Source organism: Dendrobates tinctorius, unplaced genomic scaffold (genome assembly GCF_039654945.1).
Source record: "Dendrobates tinctorius isolate UK_male_01 unplaced genomic scaffold, ASM3965494v1 ptg000093l, whole genome shotgun sequence".
Classification (NCBI taxonomy): Eukaryota; Metazoa; Chordata; class Amphibia; order Anura; family Dendrobatidae; genus Dendrobates; species Dendrobates tinctorius.
Window position 1 is genome coordinate 22,495,371 of NW_027361761.1, and position 23,138 is coordinate 22,518,508.

General features: G+C 43.4%; 1 protein-coding gene across 6 annotated transcripts in view; it reads right to left on the bottom strand.

Moving 5' to 3' along the window:
* Positions 1-23,138, bottom strand: part of CYP39A1 (cytochrome P450 family 39 subfamily A member 1) — a 114,404-nt gene that overhangs the window by 54,477 nt on the left and 36,789 nt on the right. For all 6 annotated transcript variants that reach the window (XR_012234298.1, XR_012234297.1, XR_012234296.1 and 3 more), the window contains 6 exons: positions 18,097-18,190; positions 16,652-16,747; positions 14,000-14,090; positions 9,143-9,276; positions 8,948-9,043; positions 5,223-5,311 (listed from right to left, as the gene is read on the bottom strand). Coding sequence is in view for 3 of the 6 variants with exons in the window: in XM_073586551.1 (XP_073442652.1) it covers positions 5,223-5,311; positions 8,948-9,043; positions 9,143-9,276; positions 14,000-14,090; positions 16,652-16,747; positions 18,097-18,190 (600 nt within the window). In the remaining 3 variants the exon portion in view is untranslated. The remainder of the gene's footprint in view (positions 1-5,222; positions 5,312-8,947; positions 9,044-9,142; positions 9,277-13,999; positions 14,091-16,651; positions 16,748-18,096; positions 18,191-23,138) is intronic.

Sequence of the window (23,138 nt, forward strand, 5' to 3'; positions counted from 1 at the left end):
CCTCTATATACTACACCACACAGGAGAGCTGACAGAACCTCTATATACTACACCACACAGGAGAGCTGACAGATCCTCTATATACTACACCACACACGAGAGCCGACAGATCCTCTATATACTACACCACACAGGAGAGCCGACAGATCCTCTATATACTACACCACACAGGAGAGCTGACAGAACCTCTATATACTACACCACACAGGAGAGCTGACAGATCCTCTATATACTACACCACACAGGAGAGCTGACAGAACCTCTATATACTACACCACACAGGAGAGCTGACAGATCCTCTATATACTACACCACACAGGACACATCCTCTATATACTACACCACACAGAAGAGCTGACAGATCCTCTATATACAACACCACACAGGAGAGCTGACAGATCCTCTATATACTACACCACACAGGAGAGCTGACAGATCCACTATATACTACATCACACAGGAGAGCTGACAGATCCTCTATATACTACATCACACAGGAGAGCTGACAGATCCTCTATATACTACACCACACAGGAGAGCTGACAGATCCTCTATATACTACACCACACAGGAGAGCTCACAGATCCTCTATATACTACACCACACAGGACACATCCTCTATATACTACACCACACAGGAGAGCTGACAGATCCTCTATATACTACACCACACAGGAGAGCCGACAGATCCTCTATATACTACACCACACAGGAGAGCTGACAGATCCTCTAAATACTACACTACACAGGAGAACTGACAGATCTTCTATATACTACACCACACAGGAGAGCTGACAGATCCTCTATATACTACACCACACAGGAGAGCTGACAGATCCTCTATATACTACACCACACAGGAGAGCTGACAGAACCTCTATATACTACACCAAACAGAAGAGCTGACAGATCCTCTATATACACCACACAGGAGAGCCGACAGATCCTCTATATACTACACCACACAGGAGAGCTGACAGATCCTCTATATACTACACCACACAGGAGAGCCGACAGATCCTGTATATACAGTCATATGTAAAAGTTTGGGCACCCCTATTAATGTTAACCTTTTTTCTTTATAACAATTTTGGTTTTTGCAACAGCTATTTCAGTTTCATATATCTAATAACTGATGGACTCAGTTATATTTCTGGATTCAAATGAGGTTTATTGTACTAACAGAAAATGTGCAATCTGCATTTAAACAAAATTTGACCGGTGCAAAAGTATGGGCACCCTTATCATTTTCTTGATTTGAACACTCCTAACTACTTTTTACTGACTTCCTGAAGCACTAAATTGGTTTTGTATCCTCATTAAGCTTTGAACTTCATAGCCAGGTGTATCAAATCATGAGAAAAGGTATTTAAAGTGGCCACTTGCAAGTAGTTCTCCTATTTGATTCTCCTATGAAGAGTGGCATCATGGGCTCCTCAAAACAACTCTCAAATGATCTGAAAACAAAGATTATTCAACATAGCTTTTCAGGGGAAGGATACAAAAAGTTGTCTCAGAGATTTAACCTGTCAGTTTCCACTGTGAGGAACATAATAAGGAAATGGAAGAAAACAGGTACAGTTCTTGTTAAGCCCAGAAGTGGCAGGCCAAGAAAAATATCAGAAAGGCAGAGAAGAAGAATGGTGAGAACAGTCAAGGACAATCCACAGACCACCTCCAAAGACCTGCAGCATCATCTTGCTGCAGATGGTGTCACTGTGCATCGGTCAACAATACAGCGCACTTTGCACAAGGAGAAGCTGTATGGGAGAGTGATGCGAAAGAAGCCGTTTCTGCAAGCACGCCACAAACAGAGTCGCCTGAGGTATGCAAAAGCACATTTGGACAAGCCAGTTACATTTTGGAAGAAGGTCCTGTGGACTGATGAAACAAAGATTGAGTTGTTTGGTCATACAAAAAGGCTTTATGCATGCGCTGTATTGTTGACCGATGCACAGTGACACCATCTGCAGCAAGATGATGCTGCCGGTCTTTGGAGGTGGTCTGTGGATTGTCCTTGACTGCTCTCACCATTCTTCTTCTCTGCCTTTCTGATATTTTTCTTGGCCTGCCACTTCTGGGCTTAACAAGAACTGTACCTGTGTTCTTCCATTTCCTAACTATGTTCCTCACAGTGGAAACTGACAGGTTAAATCACTGAGACAACTTTTTGTATCCTTCCCCTGAAAAGCTATGTTGAATAATCTTTGTTTTCAGATCATTTGAGAGTTGTTTTGAGGAGCCCATGATGCCACTCTTTATAGGAGAATCAAATAGGAGAACTACTTGCAAGTGGCCACCTTAAATACCTTTTCTCATGATTTGATATACCTGGCTATGAAGTTCAAAGCTCAATGAGGTTACAAAACCAATTTAGTGCTTCAGGAAGTCAGTAAAAAGTAGTTAGGAGTGTTCAAATCAAGAAAATGATAAGGGTGCCCATACTTTTGCACCGGTCAAATTTTGTTTAAATGCAGATTGCACATTTTCTGTTAGTACAATAAACCTCATTTGAATCCAGAAATATAACTGAGTCCATCAGTTATTAGATATATGAAACTGAAATAGCTGTTGCAAAAACCAAAATTGTTATAAAGAAAAAAGGTTAACATTAATAGGGGTGCCCAAACTTTTACATATGACTGTACTACACCACACAGAAGAGCTGACAGATCCTCTATATACTACACCACACAGGAGAGCCGACAGATCCTCTATATACTACACCACACAGGAGAGCCGACAGATCCTGTATATACTACACCACACAGGAGAGCCGACAGATCCTGTATATACTACACCACACAGGAGAGCCGACAGATCCTCTATATACTACACCACACAGGAGAGCTGACAGATCCTCTAAATACTGCACCACACAGCAGAGCTGACAGATACTCTATATACTACACTCACAGGAGAGCCGACAGATCCTCTATATACTACACCACACAGGAGAGCCGACAGATCCTCTATATACTACACCACACAGGAGAGCTGACAGATCCTCTGTATACTACACCACACAGGAGAGCTGACAGATCCTCTATATACTACACCACACAGGAGAGCTGACAGATCCTCTATATACTACACCACACAGGAGAGCCGACAGATCCTCTATATACTACACCACACAGGAGAGCCGACAGATCCTCTATATACTACACAACACAGGAGAGCCGGCAGATCCTCTATATACTACACCACACAGGAGAGCCGACAGATCCTCTATATACTACACCACACAGGAGAGCCGACAGATCCTCTATATACTACACCACACAGGAGAGCCGACAGATCCTCTATATACTACACAACACAGGAGAGCCGGCAGATCCTCTATATACTACACCACACAGGAGAGCCGACAGATCCTCTATATACTACATCACACAGGAGAGCCGACAGATCCTCTATATACTACATCACACAGGAGAGCCGACAGATCCTCTATATACTACACCACACAGGAGAGCCGGCAGATCCTCTATATACTACACCACACAGGAGAGCCGACAGATCCTCTATACTACACAACACAGGAGAGCCGACAGATCCACTATATACTGCATCACACATGAGAGCTGACAGATCCTCTATATACTACACCACACAGGAGAGCTGACAGATCCTCTATATACTACACCACACAGGAGAGCTGACAGATCCTCTATATACTACACCACACCGGAGAGCTGACAGATCCTCTATATAATACACCACACAGGAGAGCTGACAGATCCTCTATATACTACACCACACAGGAGAGCTGACAGATCCTCTATATACTACACCACACAGGAGAGCCGACAGATCCTCTATATACTACACCACACAGGAGAGCTGACAGATCCTCTACATACTACACCACACAGGAGAGCTGACAGATCCTTTATATACTACACCACACAGGAGAGCTGACAGATCCTCTATATACTACACCACACAGGAGAGCTGACAGATCCCCTATATACTGCACCACACAGGAGAGCTGACAGATCCCCTATATACTACACCACACAGGAGAGCTGACAGATCCTCTATATACTACACCACACAGGAGAGCCGACAGATCCTCTATATACTACACCACACAGGAGAGCCGACAGATCCTCTATATACCACACCACACAGGAGAGCCGACAGATCCTCTATATACTACACCACACAGGAGAGCTGACAGATCCTCTATATACTACACCACACAGGAGAGCCGACAGATCCTCTATATACTACACCACACAGGAGAGCTGACAGATCCTCTATATACTACACCACACAGGAGAGCTGACAGATCCTCTATATACTACACCACACAGGAGAGCCGACAGATCCTCTATATACTACACCACACAGGAGAGCTGACAGATCCTCTAAATACTGCACCACACAGCAGAGCTGACAGATCCCCTATATACTGCACCACACAGGAGAGCTGACAGATCCCCTATATACTGCACCACACAGGAGAGCTGACAGATCCCCTATATACTACACCACACAGGAGAGCTGACAGATCCTCTATATACTACACCACACAGGAGAGCCGACAGATCCTCTATATACTACACCACACAGGAGAGCTGACAGATCCTCTATATACTACACCACACAGGAGAGCCGACAGATCCTCTATATACTACACCACACAGGAGAGCTGACAGATCCTCTATATACTACACCACACAGGAGAGCTGACAGATCCTCTATATACTACACCACACAGGAGAGCTGACAGATCCTCTATATACTACACCACACAGGAGAGCCGACAGATCCTCTATATACTACACCACACAGGAGAGCTGACAGATCCTCTATATACTACACCACACAGGAGAGCCGACAGATCCTCTATATACTACACCACACAGGAGAGCTGACAGATCCCCTATATACTGCACCACACAGGAGAGCCGACAGATCCCCTATATACTACACCACACAGGAGAGCCGACAGATCCTCTATATACTACACCACACAGGAGAGCTGACAGATCCTCTATATACTACACCACACAGGAAAGCCGACAGATCCTCTATATACTAAACCCCTCAGTCTTTATGTTATTTGAAGTGTTTTCTCATCACATAGATATTGATATTCAGCCAATTAGTAAAGTGTGTAATGTGTCAGTGTTGTGTTATGCTTCAAGCGTCTTCGCTGAGCCACCATTGCTGATGTCAGAGTATAACCACCACCAGGCCGTATCACTGACCTTCCCGGGCACTGGAACTTTCCTCCGCCAAAGGCTACAAAACCATCTAGGAAAACATTCTTCTCTAAATTTGCCTTTTTCCAACGTTCCTGTGGGAAAAAATTACACAATTTTTTTTTTCCAATGAGGTCTTGAGTAAATAATCAGAGCTGCACTTTCCTAGAATAAAAATAGTTTATTGCTTTAATACAGAATATTCAAAAGCAAATCAGAGATATGCTGGAGATAAAACGCGTTCTGCTGGACTTATGTAGGGAAGGGGACACTATGGTGATCATTAACCTCTTAACAACCACACATCTTCTTTCCCCCCATTGTTGTGTTGCTGGAGTCATAAATTTATCTTGTCTACGTAGCTGTATCAGGACTGGTTTTGTCTGGGATAATTTCTATATTTCAGTGGTATATAATTTATTACCTACCTTCTAATTTTTTTTTTACATTTTAAATGTTATGTTATTTTTCCTCTGCAAAATTAAAGTGAGAAATTTATTCTATGCGTCAGAACAATTATAATGATACCAAATTCATATAGTTTTATTCAAGTACAGGGGCTTACAAAAGTATTCACCCCCTTGATTTTTTACCTACTTTGTTACATTACAACCTGTGTTTTAATATTTTTGTAATCTGATTTGTGTGCATCAGCACTAAAGAGTCTAAGTTGGTGAAGTGAGAAAAATATTTGAAAATATTTTTATATTTTTTTTACCGATTTCACCTGTAACTCATACTGATATATTAGCCCCAGTTACAGAAGAAATTAAGCTCCTGGCTGCATAGCAGACATGACTGCATCATCTAGGACTCAGCAAGTCCTGCCTCCTCACTATACATAGCCATTAAGCAAGAGGCACCACTAACCAAACAACATCATGAAGACCAAGGGGATCTCCAAAGAAGTCAAGGACAAAGCTGTTCAGAAGAATAAGTCAGGGTTGGGTTATAAAACAATATTCCAATCTTTAATGCTTCCCCAGAGCACGATCAAATCCATTATCATCAAATGGAAATAACCTGGTACGACAACAAATCTGCCAAGACAGGGCAGTCCACCAAAACTTTCAGCCTGGACAAGGAGGTAGTACAGAGACCAAAGGTAACTCTGAAGGAGCTGCAAAATTCCTAAGCAGAGACTGGAGTATCTGTCCATATGACCACAATAAGCCGTATACTCCAGAAAGGTGGCCTTTATGGCAGAGTGGGCAGAAAAAATCCTTTACCTGCACATAAAAACTGTAAAGCTCATTTTGCATTTAAAAAAAGACATTCACAAAATTTATGGAGGAAGGTGCTGTGGTCAGAAGAGACCAAAATTGATCTTTTTGGCCACCAAGGTAAACACTATGTCTGGCGCCTTACCAACACAGATCATCACTCCAAAAACACCATCCCCACAGTGAAACATGTTGGTGTCAGCACCGTGCTGTAGGGATGTTTTTTGGCAGCAGTGATAGGGAAAATGGTCCGATTTGAGGGGAAGATTGATGGTGGGAAATACAGGAATAAGGAATATTCTTCAGCAAAACCTGTTTCAGTCTGTCAATGATTTGAGACAGGATGGAGGTTCACCTTCCAACAACCCAAAGCATACTGCTAAAGGAAAGCTCATGAGTTAAGAGGAAACATGTATATGTTTTGGAGAGGCCGAGTTACAGACCAAACCTTAATCCAATTGAGAATCTGTGGTCAGAATTGAAGATTGCTGTTCACCAGAGGAAACTATCCAACTTGAAGGACCTAGAGCAGTTTTGCCTTGAGGAAAGGGCAAAAATCCCAGTGGTAAGATGTGGAAAGCTCATAGAGACTTATCCAAAGTGACTTGCAGCTGTAAAGAGTTTAGGGGGTGAATAGTTATGCACACTGAAGTTTTCAGTTATTTTGTCCTATTTGTAATTTTCTTCACAAGCAAAAGAAATCAAATGTTCATAGTTGTAGACATCTGGAAACAACTTGGAACTCAATAGGTGAAACAATTTGACAGTTGTTTTATTTGCATCCAGACAAACAAAAACCTTTTTTGATTGTTTTCGGTCCTACACTGGACCTTCCTCAGAAAATTATTTTCATAGAAGATTACTAGAAGAGGAGCTGTGAAAGCAAACCCATATTTTCATGGGTCAATTGTGACCGTGAGGTAGCCAGAGGAAAAATGATCCCTTGTTGAATGCCTCAAAAAGGCAATCAGCGGAAGTGCGCTTCTATGGGTGTTTCCACACAGAGCAGCACACATCTCCTCCAGGTCTAGTCTTAAGCGCCATCCTGGGGCAATACGGGCGTCATTCCTATGAACGTGGCTTTATTACGGTACTTGTTGGTCCAAAGTATTCAGTTGGGCTCCTGCTGCAGTCAAATTATATTACAGAGCAATTCATATGCAATAAGTTTGCCACCTATAGAAGCGCACTTCCGCTGATTGCCTTTTTGAGACATTCAACAAGGCATCATTTTTCCTCTGTCTACCTCACGGTGCCACTCTTTTTCTGTGTGCCACTTTCTGCCAAAAGCAAGATAGCCCATACTACAAATTTAAGCACATCCAGCATCACAGGATATCTTTCATGGACAACTGACCCATCAAAATATGGGTTTGCTTTCACAGCTCCTCTTCTAGTAATCTTCTATGAAAATAATTTTCGGAGAAAGGTCCAGTGTAGGACCGAAAACGGTCAAAAAATGTTTTTGTTTGTCTGGATGCAAATAAAAGAACTGTCAAATTGTTTCACCAATTGAGTGCCAAGTTGGTTCAAGGTACTTTACGTTTGGTTGGATACCTGACTTAGGCACCTTCGTCTCACTTTCATTGAGTGCCGTGATCTACTCATAGCATAGTTGTAGACATGTTCTTTACATGAATTCCAAAAAAAACAGTGAAATTCCAGGTTGTGAGGTAGCAAAACTCAAAAATACCAAGGGGCAGGGGTACACCTTCGCAAGCCACTGTACTGTCTCTGTCTTCTTTATGGGGGGTCTCGATGTGTCACGGTGGCTCAGTGGTTAGCACTACAACCTTGCAGTGCTGGCGTCCTGGGTTCAAATCCCACCAACGAGAACATCTGCAAGGGGTTTGTATGTTCTACCTGTGTTTGCGTGGGTTTCCTCCAGGTACTCCGGTTTCCTCCCACATTCCAAAGACATATAGATTGTGAGCCCCATCGGAATTAATAACGCGATATAAATGAGTAAAATAAATTTATATGCGCTATTGCTTTTTTTACAGCAGGGTGTTTTTTACAGCAGGGTATATGCTCATTGTGTTTTTTAGGTTTTGTCTGTTCAATGTCCAGTGTGAACATGCTCCTGCACACTGCATGTATGACAACTTATACTCCAGTTAATTTCTTTCTCAGGTAATCCATTAGGCCTCGGTTCCGGTAGGAACTACTAAGCATAGACATGTGGCAAATTTAGAGTCCTTTGTTCAGCCTCCGATTTCCATAATGACCGATTATCAGCACAGAAATACAGTGCATGGGAGGGCAATGAGCTGACAGAGGGAGAACTCTCCCTCTGTCAAACTCATCACATGCCTGCTATGGCGAATAGCATGAGCACAGCTCCACCACACCCATCCTGATCATACACTAATGTGGCAAAATACATGACATCAGGATGTACTTGGAAATTAATTTGCATTAAGGGGTTAGAGTCCATCTGTCTTCAGAAGCCCAGTTGTTACTCGAGTTCCCTCTTAGGGCGTCTTACATAGCATTCCCGGATCTTACCGGTCTGTACATATTTGGTTCTGGAAAGAGCTTTGGGTCCCGGTGAAGCCAATATGGAGATAACATCAACAAGTCACCAGCGGGAATCTCATAATCCTGAATGTATAGAAGGCGACATAGTTACATAAACAAATGAGAAGACACAAATATACATGTAAGACAGCCAATATGGCCACCACCTAATTAATGACCTACGTAAAGTCTCAAGGGTTGAAGGACCTTCCTGGTAATGGCGCCCGGTGACCTCAGACGTATGGCTTCGAGGATGCAGGATTTCAGGAACGGAAGTTTCGCCAGTTCTACTTCTGTTATGTTCAATGCTTGCTTACCTTAAAGAGACAGAGACACAAACATTCAGGAGAGGGCAGCCTATCAAAATATCGAGGAGTTGCCCTTGTATTGAAGGGTCGACAAGTGAAAAGTGAATTTCGAGACATTTAATGTCACAGAGGATGCCCCCAGTTATAGCAGAGATTCTACTCTTTCCTCAGCTCAGTTGATGCACTGACAGTCATTTGTTGATGTGTAATACTCCATTTCTCCTGTAGCGGCCGCTGTAGGGAAAATACATGGCCAGAAGTCCTTCCTTGATTATAAGATCTGATCACTTTACTAGCTTTCATTTAAAGAGTAAATAAACTTTTCTTTAGATTTTTTTTTGCTATAATTTTGTCTAGCATGGAGAGTTATGAAACTTTCCAAATCGCTTTATTAGGGGATTTGACTTCATTCCTATACAAAAAGAAAAGGGATGTAAGTGGCTTTCAAATGCTAACTTTTCCACAGTCTGTTTTGCTGCTTTTAGTTGCACTTATATCAGAATGTTCTACTTTGGAATACAGATGCGGGCAGTGATAGGATGATTTGATGCTTTTTTTCTCCACATATGAGCCTCTTCTTCCTTTTCCCCCTTGCCCCCTGAACTCACCTTGTGCTCTAAAAAAATGAAAACTCAACTTTGCCTTGCTCAAGATAAGATGGACTCAAAAACAGAGCTGTATCAGGTTACACCTCCTAGTATATAGTATAAACAGTGTAGGGAGGTGGAGTGAGGAGCAGGGAGAAGAAACAAGCATAGTGAGATACAGAAAGATTGTGTTTAGCTTTCTATCAAATCTTTTACATCATTTCAGAGCTGGATTCACATCTACACTGCTCAGTACTGGTGTATAATGTTCTCCATGCTGCTGCTTCTGTCAGAACCAGAAGACTCCTTAAAAGTTCACTTTCCAGACATGTGCACTAACACTTTAATTAGTGGCTTTTCGTGGCAGGAGCCATACAATGACTTGTCACACATTTATGCTGGTAATCAGAGGTGTAACTTGAGTCTGCTGGGCAACTGGTGCAAAAATTATAACAGGTCCTCACCTGATGGTAAAAAGAAACACTGGGTCGCCTACTGCTCTGGGGCCCAGGTGCAACCGCTACCTTCGCCCCCTACAGTACTATGTGTCCACCTTTCATTGGTGGTGCCTCTACAACTGCACATACCTCAGAGGCTATAAATAACACATGTTACATATAATGATGGAGACCGCTCAAATTCCATGTAACACATGGAGAAATATTTTCCTAAGTGCATCAAGTAGTATTTTGGCAGAGCGGGTTCGCTCCTCTTATTAAATAGCGCAATCGCTCTCCTACACATAGACTCAAATCCATGGTGATAAATAGGAATTTCGATTCTGTGTCTGACATTCCGCTTAGATTCCGCACAGCGGATCCTATAGATCTGGAGTAGCATCACTGCCACCCGGTGGAGAACAAGGGAAATACATAAGGAATGAAAAAAATCCCTGTTCTGAGAATAGAAAAATATTCAGAATTGAGAGTCCTGAGTGGTTGATACCTTTTAATGGCTAACTGAAAAGATGGTAACACATTGCAGCACATAAATAACTCAATAGCTAAGACAAGTGACGTGAAGCAGAATTATCATTATGGGAGAGGGAGAAACATAAATATTGGACCATTTCATAGATAAGGAGTGAAAGTTTTATTGCCCTCTGATTGGGGTCTCCTAATGTGTTGTGATGGCCCCACAAGGTCTGAAGAGCAAATTCCTTAACTGATTTAAAAATACATAAATCCATGCGACACATTCATTCCAGCATTGAGAGTGTCAAAGGTCGTCATGAATTTGTACTCACAGACTCTTCTCGCTCTCTGAGATGTGAAGTTACCTTTCAATACCAGTAATTTCATATCCATGTTGCTGTGATCAGTCTTACAAAAATGATTTGCCACAGGTAGATCCATTCTTTTTTCTCTTATTGTGTGACGATGAGAATTCATCCTTGTTCTCAGTTTTTGCCCTGTCTCCCTCACATACAGACCCCCAGTAGGACATTTAGTACAAATAATTAAGTACACCACATTAGATGTAATGCAGCTGAAAGTACCTGGGATCTTGTAGTCCTGATGTGAGCTGGGGATCTTTATCTTGTCCGTGGTCATTATAAATGGTGCAGCCACTGTGTACATACATTACATTACTGATCCTGAGTTACATCCTGTATTATACCCCAGAGCTGCTCTCACTATTCTGCTGGTGCAGTCACTGTGTACATACATTACATTACTGAGCCTGAGTTACATCCTGTATTATACTCCAGAGCTGCACTCACTATTCTGCTGGTGCAGTCACTGTGTACATACATTACATTACTGATCCTGAGTTACATCCTGTATTATACCCCAGAGCTGCTCTCACTATTCTGCTGGTGCAGTCACTGTGTACATACATTACATTACTGAGCCTGAGTTACATCCTGTATTATACTCCAGAGCTGCACTCACTATTCTGCTGGTGCAGTCACTGTGTACATACATTACATTACTGATCCTGAGTTACCTCCTGTATTATACTCCAGAGCTGCACTCACTATTCTGCTGGTGCAGTCACTGTGTACATACATTACTGATCCTGAGTTACATCCTGTATTATACTCCAGAGCTGCACTCACTATTCTGCTGGTGCAGTCACTGTGTACATACATTACTGATCCTGAGTTACATCCTGTATTATACTCCAGAGCTGCACTCACTATTCTGCTGGTGCAGTCACTGTGTACATACATTACTGATCCTGAGTTACCTCCTGTATTATACTCCAGAGCTGCACTCACTATTCTGCTGGTGCAGTCACTGTGTACATACATTACTGATCCTGAGTTACATCCTGTATTATATACTCCAGAGCTGCAATCACTATTCTGCTGGTGCAGTCACTGTGCACATACATTACATTACTGATCCTGAGTTACCTCCTGTATTATACTCCAGAGCTGCACTCACTATTCTGCTGGTGCAGTCACTGTGTACATACATTACATTACTGATCCTGAGTTACCTCCTGTATTATACCCCAGAGCTGCACTCACTATTCTGCTGGTGCAGTCACTGTGTACATACATTACTGATCCTGAGTTACTTCCTGTATTATACTCCAGAGCTGCACTCACTATTCTGCTGGTGTAGTCACTGTGTACATACAATACTGATCCTGAGTTACATCCTGTATTATACTCCAGAGCTGCAATCACTATTCTGCTGGTGCAGTCACTGTGCACATACATTACATTACTGATCCTGAGTTACCTCCTGTATTATACTCCAGAGCTGCACTCACTATTCTGCTGGTGCAGTCACTGTGTACATACATTACATTACTGATCCTGAGTTACCTCCTGTATTATACCCCAGAGCTGCACTCACTATTCTGCTGGTGCAGTCACTGTGTACATACATTACTGATCCTGAGTTACTTCCTGTATTATACTCCAGAGCTGCACTCACTATTCTGCTGGTGTAGTCACTGTGTACATACAATACTGATCCTGAGTTATATCCTGTATTATACTCCAGAGCTGCAATCACTATTCTGCTGGTGCAGTCACTGTGCACATACATTACATTACTGATCCTGAGTTACCTCCTGTATTATACTCCAGAGCTGCACTCACTATTCTGCTGGTGCAGTCACTGTGTACATACATTACATTACTGATCCTGTACTGATCCTGAGTTACCTCCTGTATTATACTCCAGAGCTGCACTCACTATTCTGCTGGTGCAGTCACTGTGTACATACATTACATTACTGATCCTGTACTGATCCTGAGTTACCTCCTGTATTATACTCCAGAGCTGCACTCACTATTCTGCTGGTGCAGTCACTGTGTACATACATTACATTACTGATCCTGAGTTACCTCCTGTATTATACTCCAGAGCTGCACTCACTATTCTGCTGGTGCAGTCACTGTGTACATACATTACATTACTGATCCTGTACTGATCCTGAGTTACCTCCTGTATTATACTCCAGAGCTGCACTCACTATTCTGCTGGTGCAGTCACTGTGTACATACATTACATTACTGATCCTGTACTGATCCTGAGTTACCTCCTGTATTATACTCCAGAGCTGCACTCACTATTCTGCTGGTGCAGTCACTGTGTACATACATTACATTACTGATCCTGTACTGATCCTGAGTTACCTCCTGTATTATACTCCAGAGCTGCACTCACTATTCTGCTGGTGCAGTCACTGTGTACATACATTACATTACTGATCCTGAGTTACCTCCTGTATTATACTCCAGAGCTGCACTCACTATTCTGCTGGTGCAGTCACTGTGTACATACATTACATTACTGATCCTGTACTGATCCTGAGTTACCTCCTGTATTATACTCCAGAGCTGCACTCACTATTCTGCTGGTGCAGTCACTGTGTACATACATTACTGATCCTGAGTTACTTCCTGTATTATACTTCGGAGCTGCACTCAGAGCTGTAACATGATGGGAAAGATTACAAGTTGTGGAGATGCCTTCTCGCTGCTCCAGGGGTTATTTAGCAATAATATCAGTTTGTCGCCCTATTCTCCTGTTGCTGACAAGGATATGGATGACACAGATGTGAGTGGGCGCTCTGCGGTGGGACACAGCAGCACTTTACACCCTCCGGCTGGATTACGACACAGTTCTAATTTACACCATATCGGTAAGACCAATAGAATAAATCATGTAATGGATCACCTGCTCCTCCAAACACCGATGTGATCTCCTCCATGGCTTTCCCATAAACTTCAGGCTCAGAGATCAGGAATGTAAGAGCCCAAAATGTGATCTGCCCAACAAAGAGGTGGAAATATCCGTTACATCAGCGCATATATTGGAGGCGCAGACACCCACATGGACAAGGATGTAATAACCGTGGTGCCGGCTATACAGGAGACAATGCCATAAGAGAGAGAAAAACAACAAATACAAATGGAACAAGGGAAAAATGAATAATGTAACGCAATGACAAACTAATGTGGATCAGCTTTCCTGAGCCGTACTGTGGTGTCTCAGCATAAGCTGTGATACCAGTCATTTGACTAATGACGACTTAGACCACTGATTGGCTGCAGCGGTCATGTGCTGGAAATCACAACGGAGGCCACTGATTGGCTGCAGCGGTCATGTGCAAGCAGTGACAACTGAGGTCACTAATTGTCTGCAGCAGTCATGTGCCAGAATTGACAACTGAGGTCACTAATTGGCTGCAGCGGTCATGTGCCAGGAGTGACAACTGAGGCCACTAATTGGCTGCAGTGGTTATGTGCCAGGAGTGACAACTAAGGTCACTAATTGTCTGCAGCGGTTATGTGCCAGAAGTGACAACTAAGGTCACTAATTGTCTGCAGCGGTCATGTGTCAGAAGTGACAACTAAGATCACGAATTGGCTGCAGCGGTCATGTGCCAGGAGTGACAACTGAGGTCACTTACTGGCTGCAGCGGTCATGTGCCAGAAGTGATAACTGAGGTCACTATCTGGCTGCAGCGGTCATGTACCAGCAGTGACAACTGAGGTCACTAATTGGCTGCAGCTGTCATGTGCCAGCAGTGACAACTGAGGCCACTAATTGGCTGCAGCTGTCATGTGCCAGAAGTGACAACTGAAGCTACTAATTGGCTGCAGCAGTCATGTACCAGCAGTGACAACTGAAGCTACTATTTGGCTGCAGCGGTCATGTGCCAGAAGTGACAACTGTGGCTACTAATTGGCTGCAGCGGTCATGTACCAGCAGTGACAACTGAGGTCACCAATTGGCTGCAGCGGTGATGTGCCAGAAGTGACAATTGAGGTCACTAATTGGCTGCAGCGGTCATGTACCAGCAGTGACAACTGAGGTCACTAATTGGCTGCAGCGGTCATGTACCAGCAGTGACAACTGAGGTCACTAATTGTCTGCAGCAGTCATGTGCCAGAATTGACAACTGAGGTCACTAATTGGCTGCAGCGGTGATGTGCCAGAAGTGACAATTGAGGTCACTAATTGGCTGCAGCGGTCATGTACCAGCAGTGACAACTGAGGTCACTAATTGGCTGCAGCGGTCATGTACCAGCAGTGACAACTGAGGGCACTAATTGGCTGCAGCGGTCATGTACCAGAAGTGACAATTGAAGCTACTAATTTGCTGCAGCGGTCACGTGCCAGGAGTGACAACTGTGGCTACTAATTGGCTGCAGCGGTCATGTACCAGCAGTGACAACTGAGGTCACCAATTGGCTGCAGCGGTGATGTGCCAGAAGTGACAATTGAGGTCACTAATTGGCTGAAGCGGTCATGTACCAGCAGTGACAACTGAGGTCACTAATTGGCTGCAGGGGTTATGTGCCAGAAGTGACAACTGAGGTCACTAATTGGCTGCAGCTGTCATGTGCCAGAAGTGACAACTGAAGCTACTAATTGGCTGCAGCGGTCATGTACCAGCAGTGACAACTGAAGCTACTATTTGGCTGCAGCGGTCATGTACCAGCAGTGACAACTGAGGTCACCAATTGGCTGCAGCGGTGATGTGCCAGAAGTGACAATTGAGGTCACTAATTGGCTGCAGCGGTCATGTACCAGCAGTGACAACTGAGGTCACTAATTGGCTGCAGTGGTCATGTGCCAGAAGTGACAATTGAAGCTACTAATTGGCTGCCGTGGTCATGTACCAGCAGTGACAACTAAGGTCACAATTTGGCTGCAGCGGTCATATACCAGAAGTGACAATTGAAGCTACTAATTTGCTGCAGCGGTCATGTGCCAGGAGTGACAACTAAGGTCACTAATTGGATACAGCGGTCATGTGCCAAGAGTGACAACTGAGGTCACTAATTGGCTGCAGCGGTCATGTGCCAAGAGTGACAACTGAGGTCACTAATTGGCTGCAGCGGTTATGTGTCAGAAGTGACAACTGAGGTCACTAATTGGCTGCAGCGGTCTCCAGTCATCGCACATTCCACCAAATATAAGCCACTAAAATAATAATTAAAAGTTTACAAGTTTAGTTTCGTCGTCATCGTGCTGACCTGGAGCATCATGTGTCCAGGTTCTTTTTCCCCCGCACACTGAGCGCAGGAAGAACAATTTTCAAAAATCCCCGGCAGAATTGCTCTTTTTTTTTTTAACCATTTCATTTAGATTTTTTCTTTCCCCCATTTCTCAGTACATTATATGGCAACGTGAATGGGGCCATTTAAGACCACAACTCGTCCCGTAAAAAAAATAAGAAAAGCCCTCGCATGGCTAAAAAAGTAATATATCCACAAAAGATAGCGGACTGCTAGATAATAGCCGCATCTGTGAGGGAACGCAACATATTCGGCACATGGAGAACTGGAGCAAAGCTTGGAGAAGAATGCTGGCACTCACCGGGTTGGCATTCGCCTGCGATGCCCAGAGAAGTAACAAGCTGTTGTTGTAAGTGGAATTACCTTTCAGAGCATCCAGCACATGATGTAACAAGGTCTGCAAACATCAGGACAAAAAAACAACAACAATTTATCAATGTTACATTAAAGAATAAAATGACTGTCCAAACCAAGCACATCACCTTGTAAGGCTGTGTGCACACGCTGCGGTTTTTGCTGCGGTTTCGCTGCGGTTTTGGCCCTGCGGAACTGCAGCAGTTCCGCAGACATGGTACTTTACCATGTTAGCCTATGGGATTTCAAAACCGCAGCGGTTTTTTCCGCGCGGTTTTGCTGCGGGGTTTTTTCCGCAGCATGTCAATTATTTCTGCGGATTCTGCTGCGGTTTCACACCTTTAACATAGTAGAGGTGTGAAACCGCAGGGCAAAACTGCAGGCTAATCCGCAGGTCACTTTACCTGCGGTTCCGCGGGAAGAAACCCGCCGGTGAATCTGCAGTGTGTGCACATCAACTTGTAAGGGTCAAAGTCCTAGTAAAAGTCAAGGTCCAAATCCGCGGCTGCGTTTGCCACAAATCAATCTTTATTCAGACCACCTACTTGTTTTCCCGCGCACAGTGTCTCCGCCTTCATCGTCCTTGATTGACAGTCTTATCTTTTCTGGATACAGAGGAAGGAGGAGATAGATGGGAAACCAGCTGGAGGGAAGGTGCAGGGCGCTAAACTGTGTGGTCACGCCCGGGAGGCACTGAGCGCCTTATTAGCATGGCCGACTAAAGAACGATTTCTGACATATACAGTATATTCACACGACAAGGTTTGACTTTGGTGTTGACAGACTGTTTAGCCAGATAATGACCGACTGCCATTAATTTACGGTGTTGGGGTAAAGACAGAAATAACAGGTACACTCCCCGGACCTAAGACGCAGCCGCGGACCGTACGAGAAGACAGAAGCTGTTTATTACCGGCCACCCATTACCGGCCACAGTTACCCTTCTTACCAGCCTTACTGGCACTCCTCTTAGAGTATATTTTCACCCAAATAAATAAATGGATTTTAACAATTGGGGACTACATGTTTTTGATGCCAGATCGTCTGTTCCATTTTTCTTCATCGTCCTAAACCCACTTGTGCTCCCACACCTTGAACATCTTGGGAGCCTTTAAATTGGGTGCGTTTATTGCCCCCTTGTCTGATGTTTGCCTTGTATCTCTGATTCACCTTATCCCCATTTATATGTATTTAATCTTTAGGTGTACTTAACCTTTGTAGGTTAAAATATACAAACGTGTGCGCAATCATACTATCCCTTTAAGTTACTACTTTGAAATAAAACTGCATTCTATCGCAAGTTCTTCTTCTTTAAAGCCGTCTCCGAACCTTAGTGTTACAAAATTGGCAACACAATATTGTCACGCCACCACGCCGGCGACGGTTTCCTACCTTATTGCTCTCTTCAGAAGGTTTATTGTTCTCCGCTTTAGCTACAATGTTTTTGAATAAATTGAGCAGCCATTGTTTGGACCGGGACCAATCCCTGCAAGACAGAAAGTCCACTTAAGTGTGTGTACTGTGTATAGGATTACTGTGCCCTGTAGGGAACGCGGAGCGGTTGCAGCTCGAGTAATAAGGACATAATGGGTCATGTAATATTGCTGAGACTGATAGCCTGGCTTATTACCCTTTTAATGGGCGTGTAAACTTATACAACTACTATTACTCTCATGCATCTAAAAAGATGAAGAAATTTAGAAAGTAGAGTTGAATAAAAATATCTTCACTTTGTGTATGCTGCTCCTCGGCAAACCTGTGCGTCTCTATGACATCAGACTACAAACAAACCCTGCGTAGTCAGGTCCGCCTCCTTATCTACTGCAATGCATAACTGCAGGTTTGTTATGTATTGTTGAATGTCTGCACAGGAGCTTTATACCCAAAATGGCTGGTAATATTTAAATGGAGACGGTAGTGGTTTTCTTTTTTTTCTCCTATGATGTATTGATGCAAAAAAAAATAAAAATTGCTGCATCTCTGCCGCTGCTCACGGTGTCTGTTCTTGTCTACAGCGCTGATGTCACGTCGACAGGACTGCAGGCGACTCATGATCTCAGCAGCACTGAGCGGCAAATCCTGTCCATTTGGGCAGAGTGGCAGTGCTCAACGACTGACTGCAGTGCTGTCAACGTGATGTCAGCGCTGCAGACAATAACTGAAAACGGAGCAATGGCACAGACTCTGCGCTGAACTTCTGCAGGGGTCAGAGGTTTCAAAAATCTGAAAAAAATCTTGAAGTTTGGTTTATATTTCTTACACATATCAACTACCGGAATAAAGACTACCCATATGAGGGACTTTGGAACAGGGCTGATACTATCTACCATTGCAATCAAAATTATTCATCCCCTCTTGCAAATTGTTTTTTTTCCCCAACGAAATTTACAAACTTTCTGCAATGAACTAATGAAACAAGAACTATGTAAATAGCTCAAAATTCTTCACCCTTTCATGACACGCATCTGTAGCACTTAGCAAAGCCCCTCTGGCTGTTATTACCTGATGATGCACATCCAGGTACCAGCCTCTGGCAGCGATCATGTCCAGTCACATCCCATTCATCATGGTCAATGGCCTCCAAGTCACTAATATTCTCAGCTTGTTTTGCAGCTACCGCCTTCTTCATATCCCACGAAACTTTTAAAATGGGCTTCAAGTCAGGTGACTGTGATGGCCACTCTAGAAGGTCTTCTGAAACTAAGGGTCCCGTTACACGCTTCAATGTCCCAGCGATCCCACCAATGATCCGACGTGGATGGGATCGCTGGGACATAGTTAGCTGATCGCTGGTGAGCTGTCACATAAACAGACTCACCAGCGATCAGGACCAGCGAGCAAGCTGGTATCCAAGGTAAACAGCGGGTATCTAAGAGCCGCACAGCTCTTAGTTACCCGCTGTTTACCCTGGATACCAGCTCCCAGCGTCGCTGATCGTTGGTCTCTCGCTGTCACAGGCAGCAAATGTGTGCTGCTCAGCGGGAGACCAACGATAGATTTATGGCCCAGACCATTAGGCAAAGATTAACGATCAGCCAACTGATCGTTGCTACATGTCACACGCAACGATGTCGTTCACAACGATAAAATTAGGTCTATTTACTCTAGGAAAGAGAAGACTTAGGGGAGACCTAATATATATGTACAAGTATATCAGAGGGCAATACAGAGATCTCTCCAATGAACTGTTTGTACCAAGGACTGTGACAAGAACAAGGGGGCATTCTCTTGGTTTGGAGGAAAGACAATTTCTGCACCAGCATAGAAGAGGGTTCTTCACGGTAAGAGCAGTGAGGCTCTGGAATTCTCTTCCTGAGGAAGTGGTGATGGCCAACTCACTGAATGAATTTAAGAAAGGAATGGATGCTTTTCTTGTGAGTAACAGTATAGAAGGTTACGAATAACATACAGTTGTGGCCAAAAGTATTGACACCCCTGCAATTCTGTCAGATAAGACTCAGTTTCTTCCTGAAAATGATTGCAAACACAAATTCTTTGGTATTATTATCTTCATTTAATTTGTCTTAAATGAAAAACACAAAAGAGAATGAAGCAAAAAGCAAAACATTGATCATTTCACACAAAACTCCAAAAATGGGCCAGACAAAAGTATTGGCACCCTCAGCCTAATACTTGGTTGCACAACCTTTAGCCAAAATAACTGCGACCAACCGCTTCCGGTAACCATCAATGAGTTTCTTACAATGCTCTGCTGGAATTTTAGACCATTCTTCTTTGGCAAACTGCTCCAGGTCCCTGATATTTGAAGGGTGCCTTCTCCAAACTGCCATTTTGAGATCTCTCCACAGGTGTTCTATGGGATTCAGGTCTGGACTCATTGCTGGCCACCTTAGAAGTCTCCAGTGCTTTCTCTCAAACCATTTTCTAGTGCTTATTGAAGTGTGCTTTGGGTCATTGTCCTGCTGGAAGACCCATGACCTCTGAGGGAGACCCAGCTTTCTCACACTGGGCCCTACATTATGCTGCAAAATTTGTTGGTAGTCTCCAGACTTCATAATGCCATGCACACGGTCAAGCAGTCCAGTGCCAGAGGCAGCAAAGCAACCCCAAAACATCAGGGAACCTCCGCCATGTTTGACTGTAGGGACAGTGTTCTTTTCTTTGAATGCCTCTTTTTTTCTCCTGTAAACCCTATGCTGATGCCTTTGCCCAAAAAGCTCTACTTTTGTCTCATCTGACCAGAGAACATTCTTCCAAAACGTTTTAGGCTTTTTCAGGTAAGTTTTGGCAAACTCCAGCCTGGCTTTTTTATGTCTCGGGGTAAGAAGTGGGGTCTTCCTGGGTCTCCTACCATAAAGTCCCTTTTTCATTCAGCGCCGACGGATAGTACGGGTTAACACTGTTGTACCCTCGGACTGCAGGGCAGCTTGAACTTGTTTGGATGTTAGTCGAGGTTCTTTATCCAACATCCGCACAATCTTGCGTTGAAATCTCTTGTCGATTTTTCTTTTCCGTCCACATCTAGGGAGGTTAGCCACAGTACCATGGGCTTTAAACTTCTTGATGACACTGCGCACGGTAGACACAGGAACATTCAGGTCTTTGGAGATGGACTTATAGCCTTGAGATTGCTCATGCTTCCTCACAATTTGGTTTCTCAAGTCCTCAGACAGTTCTTTGGTCTTCTTTCTTTTCTCCATGCTCAATGTGGTACACACAAGGACACAGGACAGAGGTTGAGTCAACTTTAATCCATGTCAACTGGCTGCAAGTGTGATTTAGTTATTGCCAACACCTGTTAGGTGCCACAGGTAAGTTACAGGTGCTGTTAATTACACAAATTAGAGAAGCATCACATGATTTTTCGAACAGTGCCAATACTTTTGTCCACCCTCTTTTTATGTTTGGTGTGGAATTATATCCAATTTGGCTTTAGGACAATTCTTTTTGTGTTTTTTTCATTTAAGACAAATTAAATGAAGATAATAACAAAGAATTTGTGTTTGCAATCATTTTCAGGAAGAAACTGAGTATTATCTGACAGAATTGCAGGGGTGTCAATACTTTTGGCCACAACTGTAATATTATATGTAGATGGTTGACCCAGCTTAGGGGAAGGAATTTTTTTCCCTATGGAGAAAATTGGCTTCTACTCTGTGGGTTTTTTGCCTTCCCCAGGATCAACAATGCAGAACAGCTGCACTAAAAATAGGCTGAACTAGATGGACATAAGGTCTTCCTTCTGCCTTCAAAACTATGTTACTATGTTGTGTGATGGCCCCCTAAGCCTTGTTGCACTGTGAGGTGTGCTTAAGATAATTTTTATTGTTGGAAGACCCAATGACGCTTGAGTGTCAGCTTCCTCACAGAAGGTATGATGGTTTCTCCAAAGAATTTTCTGATACTTGATTGAATATACAGTGGGTACGGAAAGTATTCAGACCCCTTTAAATTTTTCACTCTTTGTTTCATTGCAGCCATTTGGTAAATTCAAAAAAGTTGATTTTTTTTTTCTTATTACTGTACACTCTCCACCCCATCTTCACTGAAAAAAATCCAGAAATGTAGAAATCTTTGCAAATTTATTAAAAAAGAAAAACTGAAATCTCACATGGTCATAAGTATTCAGACCCTTTAAAGGCTCAGTAGTGAGTAGAAGCGCCTTTTGAGCTAGTACAGCCATGAGTCTTCTTGGGAACGATGCAACAAGTTTCTCACACCTGGATTTGGGGATCCTCTGCCATTCTTTCTTGCAGATCCTCTCCAGTTCCGTCAGGTTGGATGGTGAACGTTGGTGGACAGACATTTTCAGGTCTCTCCAGAGATCCTCAATTGGGTTTAGGTCAGGGCTCTGGCTGGGCCTGTCAAGAATGGTCACAGAGTTGTTCTGAAGCCACTCCTTTGTTATTTTAGCTGTGTGCTTAGGGTCATTGTCTTATTTTGTTTTGCCTACACAGAAAGGCCATTTATTTTCTTTGCTTATGGCAAGGTTTATGGAGACTTAAACCAGCCTGGACGTTTTACTTAAACGTCTTCCCATGACTACCTCAAACCCAACCAAGTGAGTAGAAACTTTATAGCAGGTTGTTCTTTCCAGCATACACTTCATTCTTCCTCCACCAGACATATTGCTGATCCATAGGCCCAAAACGTTCCACTTATATTTCATCGCTCCACAGAACATAATACAAAATCTCCTGTGGATTATATATATGATGATTTTGAGCATATTGGAGGCAACTTTTCTTGCAATTTTGGGTCAGTAGGGGTGACGTCATGGAGTCTGGGCTTGGAGACCTTCAGAGTTTAATATTTGCCATATTTTGCAAATTTTGGAAACTTAGTGCTGCTGCCACCAAATCTTACTGCAGGTCTTTGAAGTTGCTTGATGGTTTTTGACCACTTGTCTAGTCCTCAGTAATCTGGTGGCAGCCAGTGACAGCTTCTTCTACCTGCCATGTTCAGGTAGTATA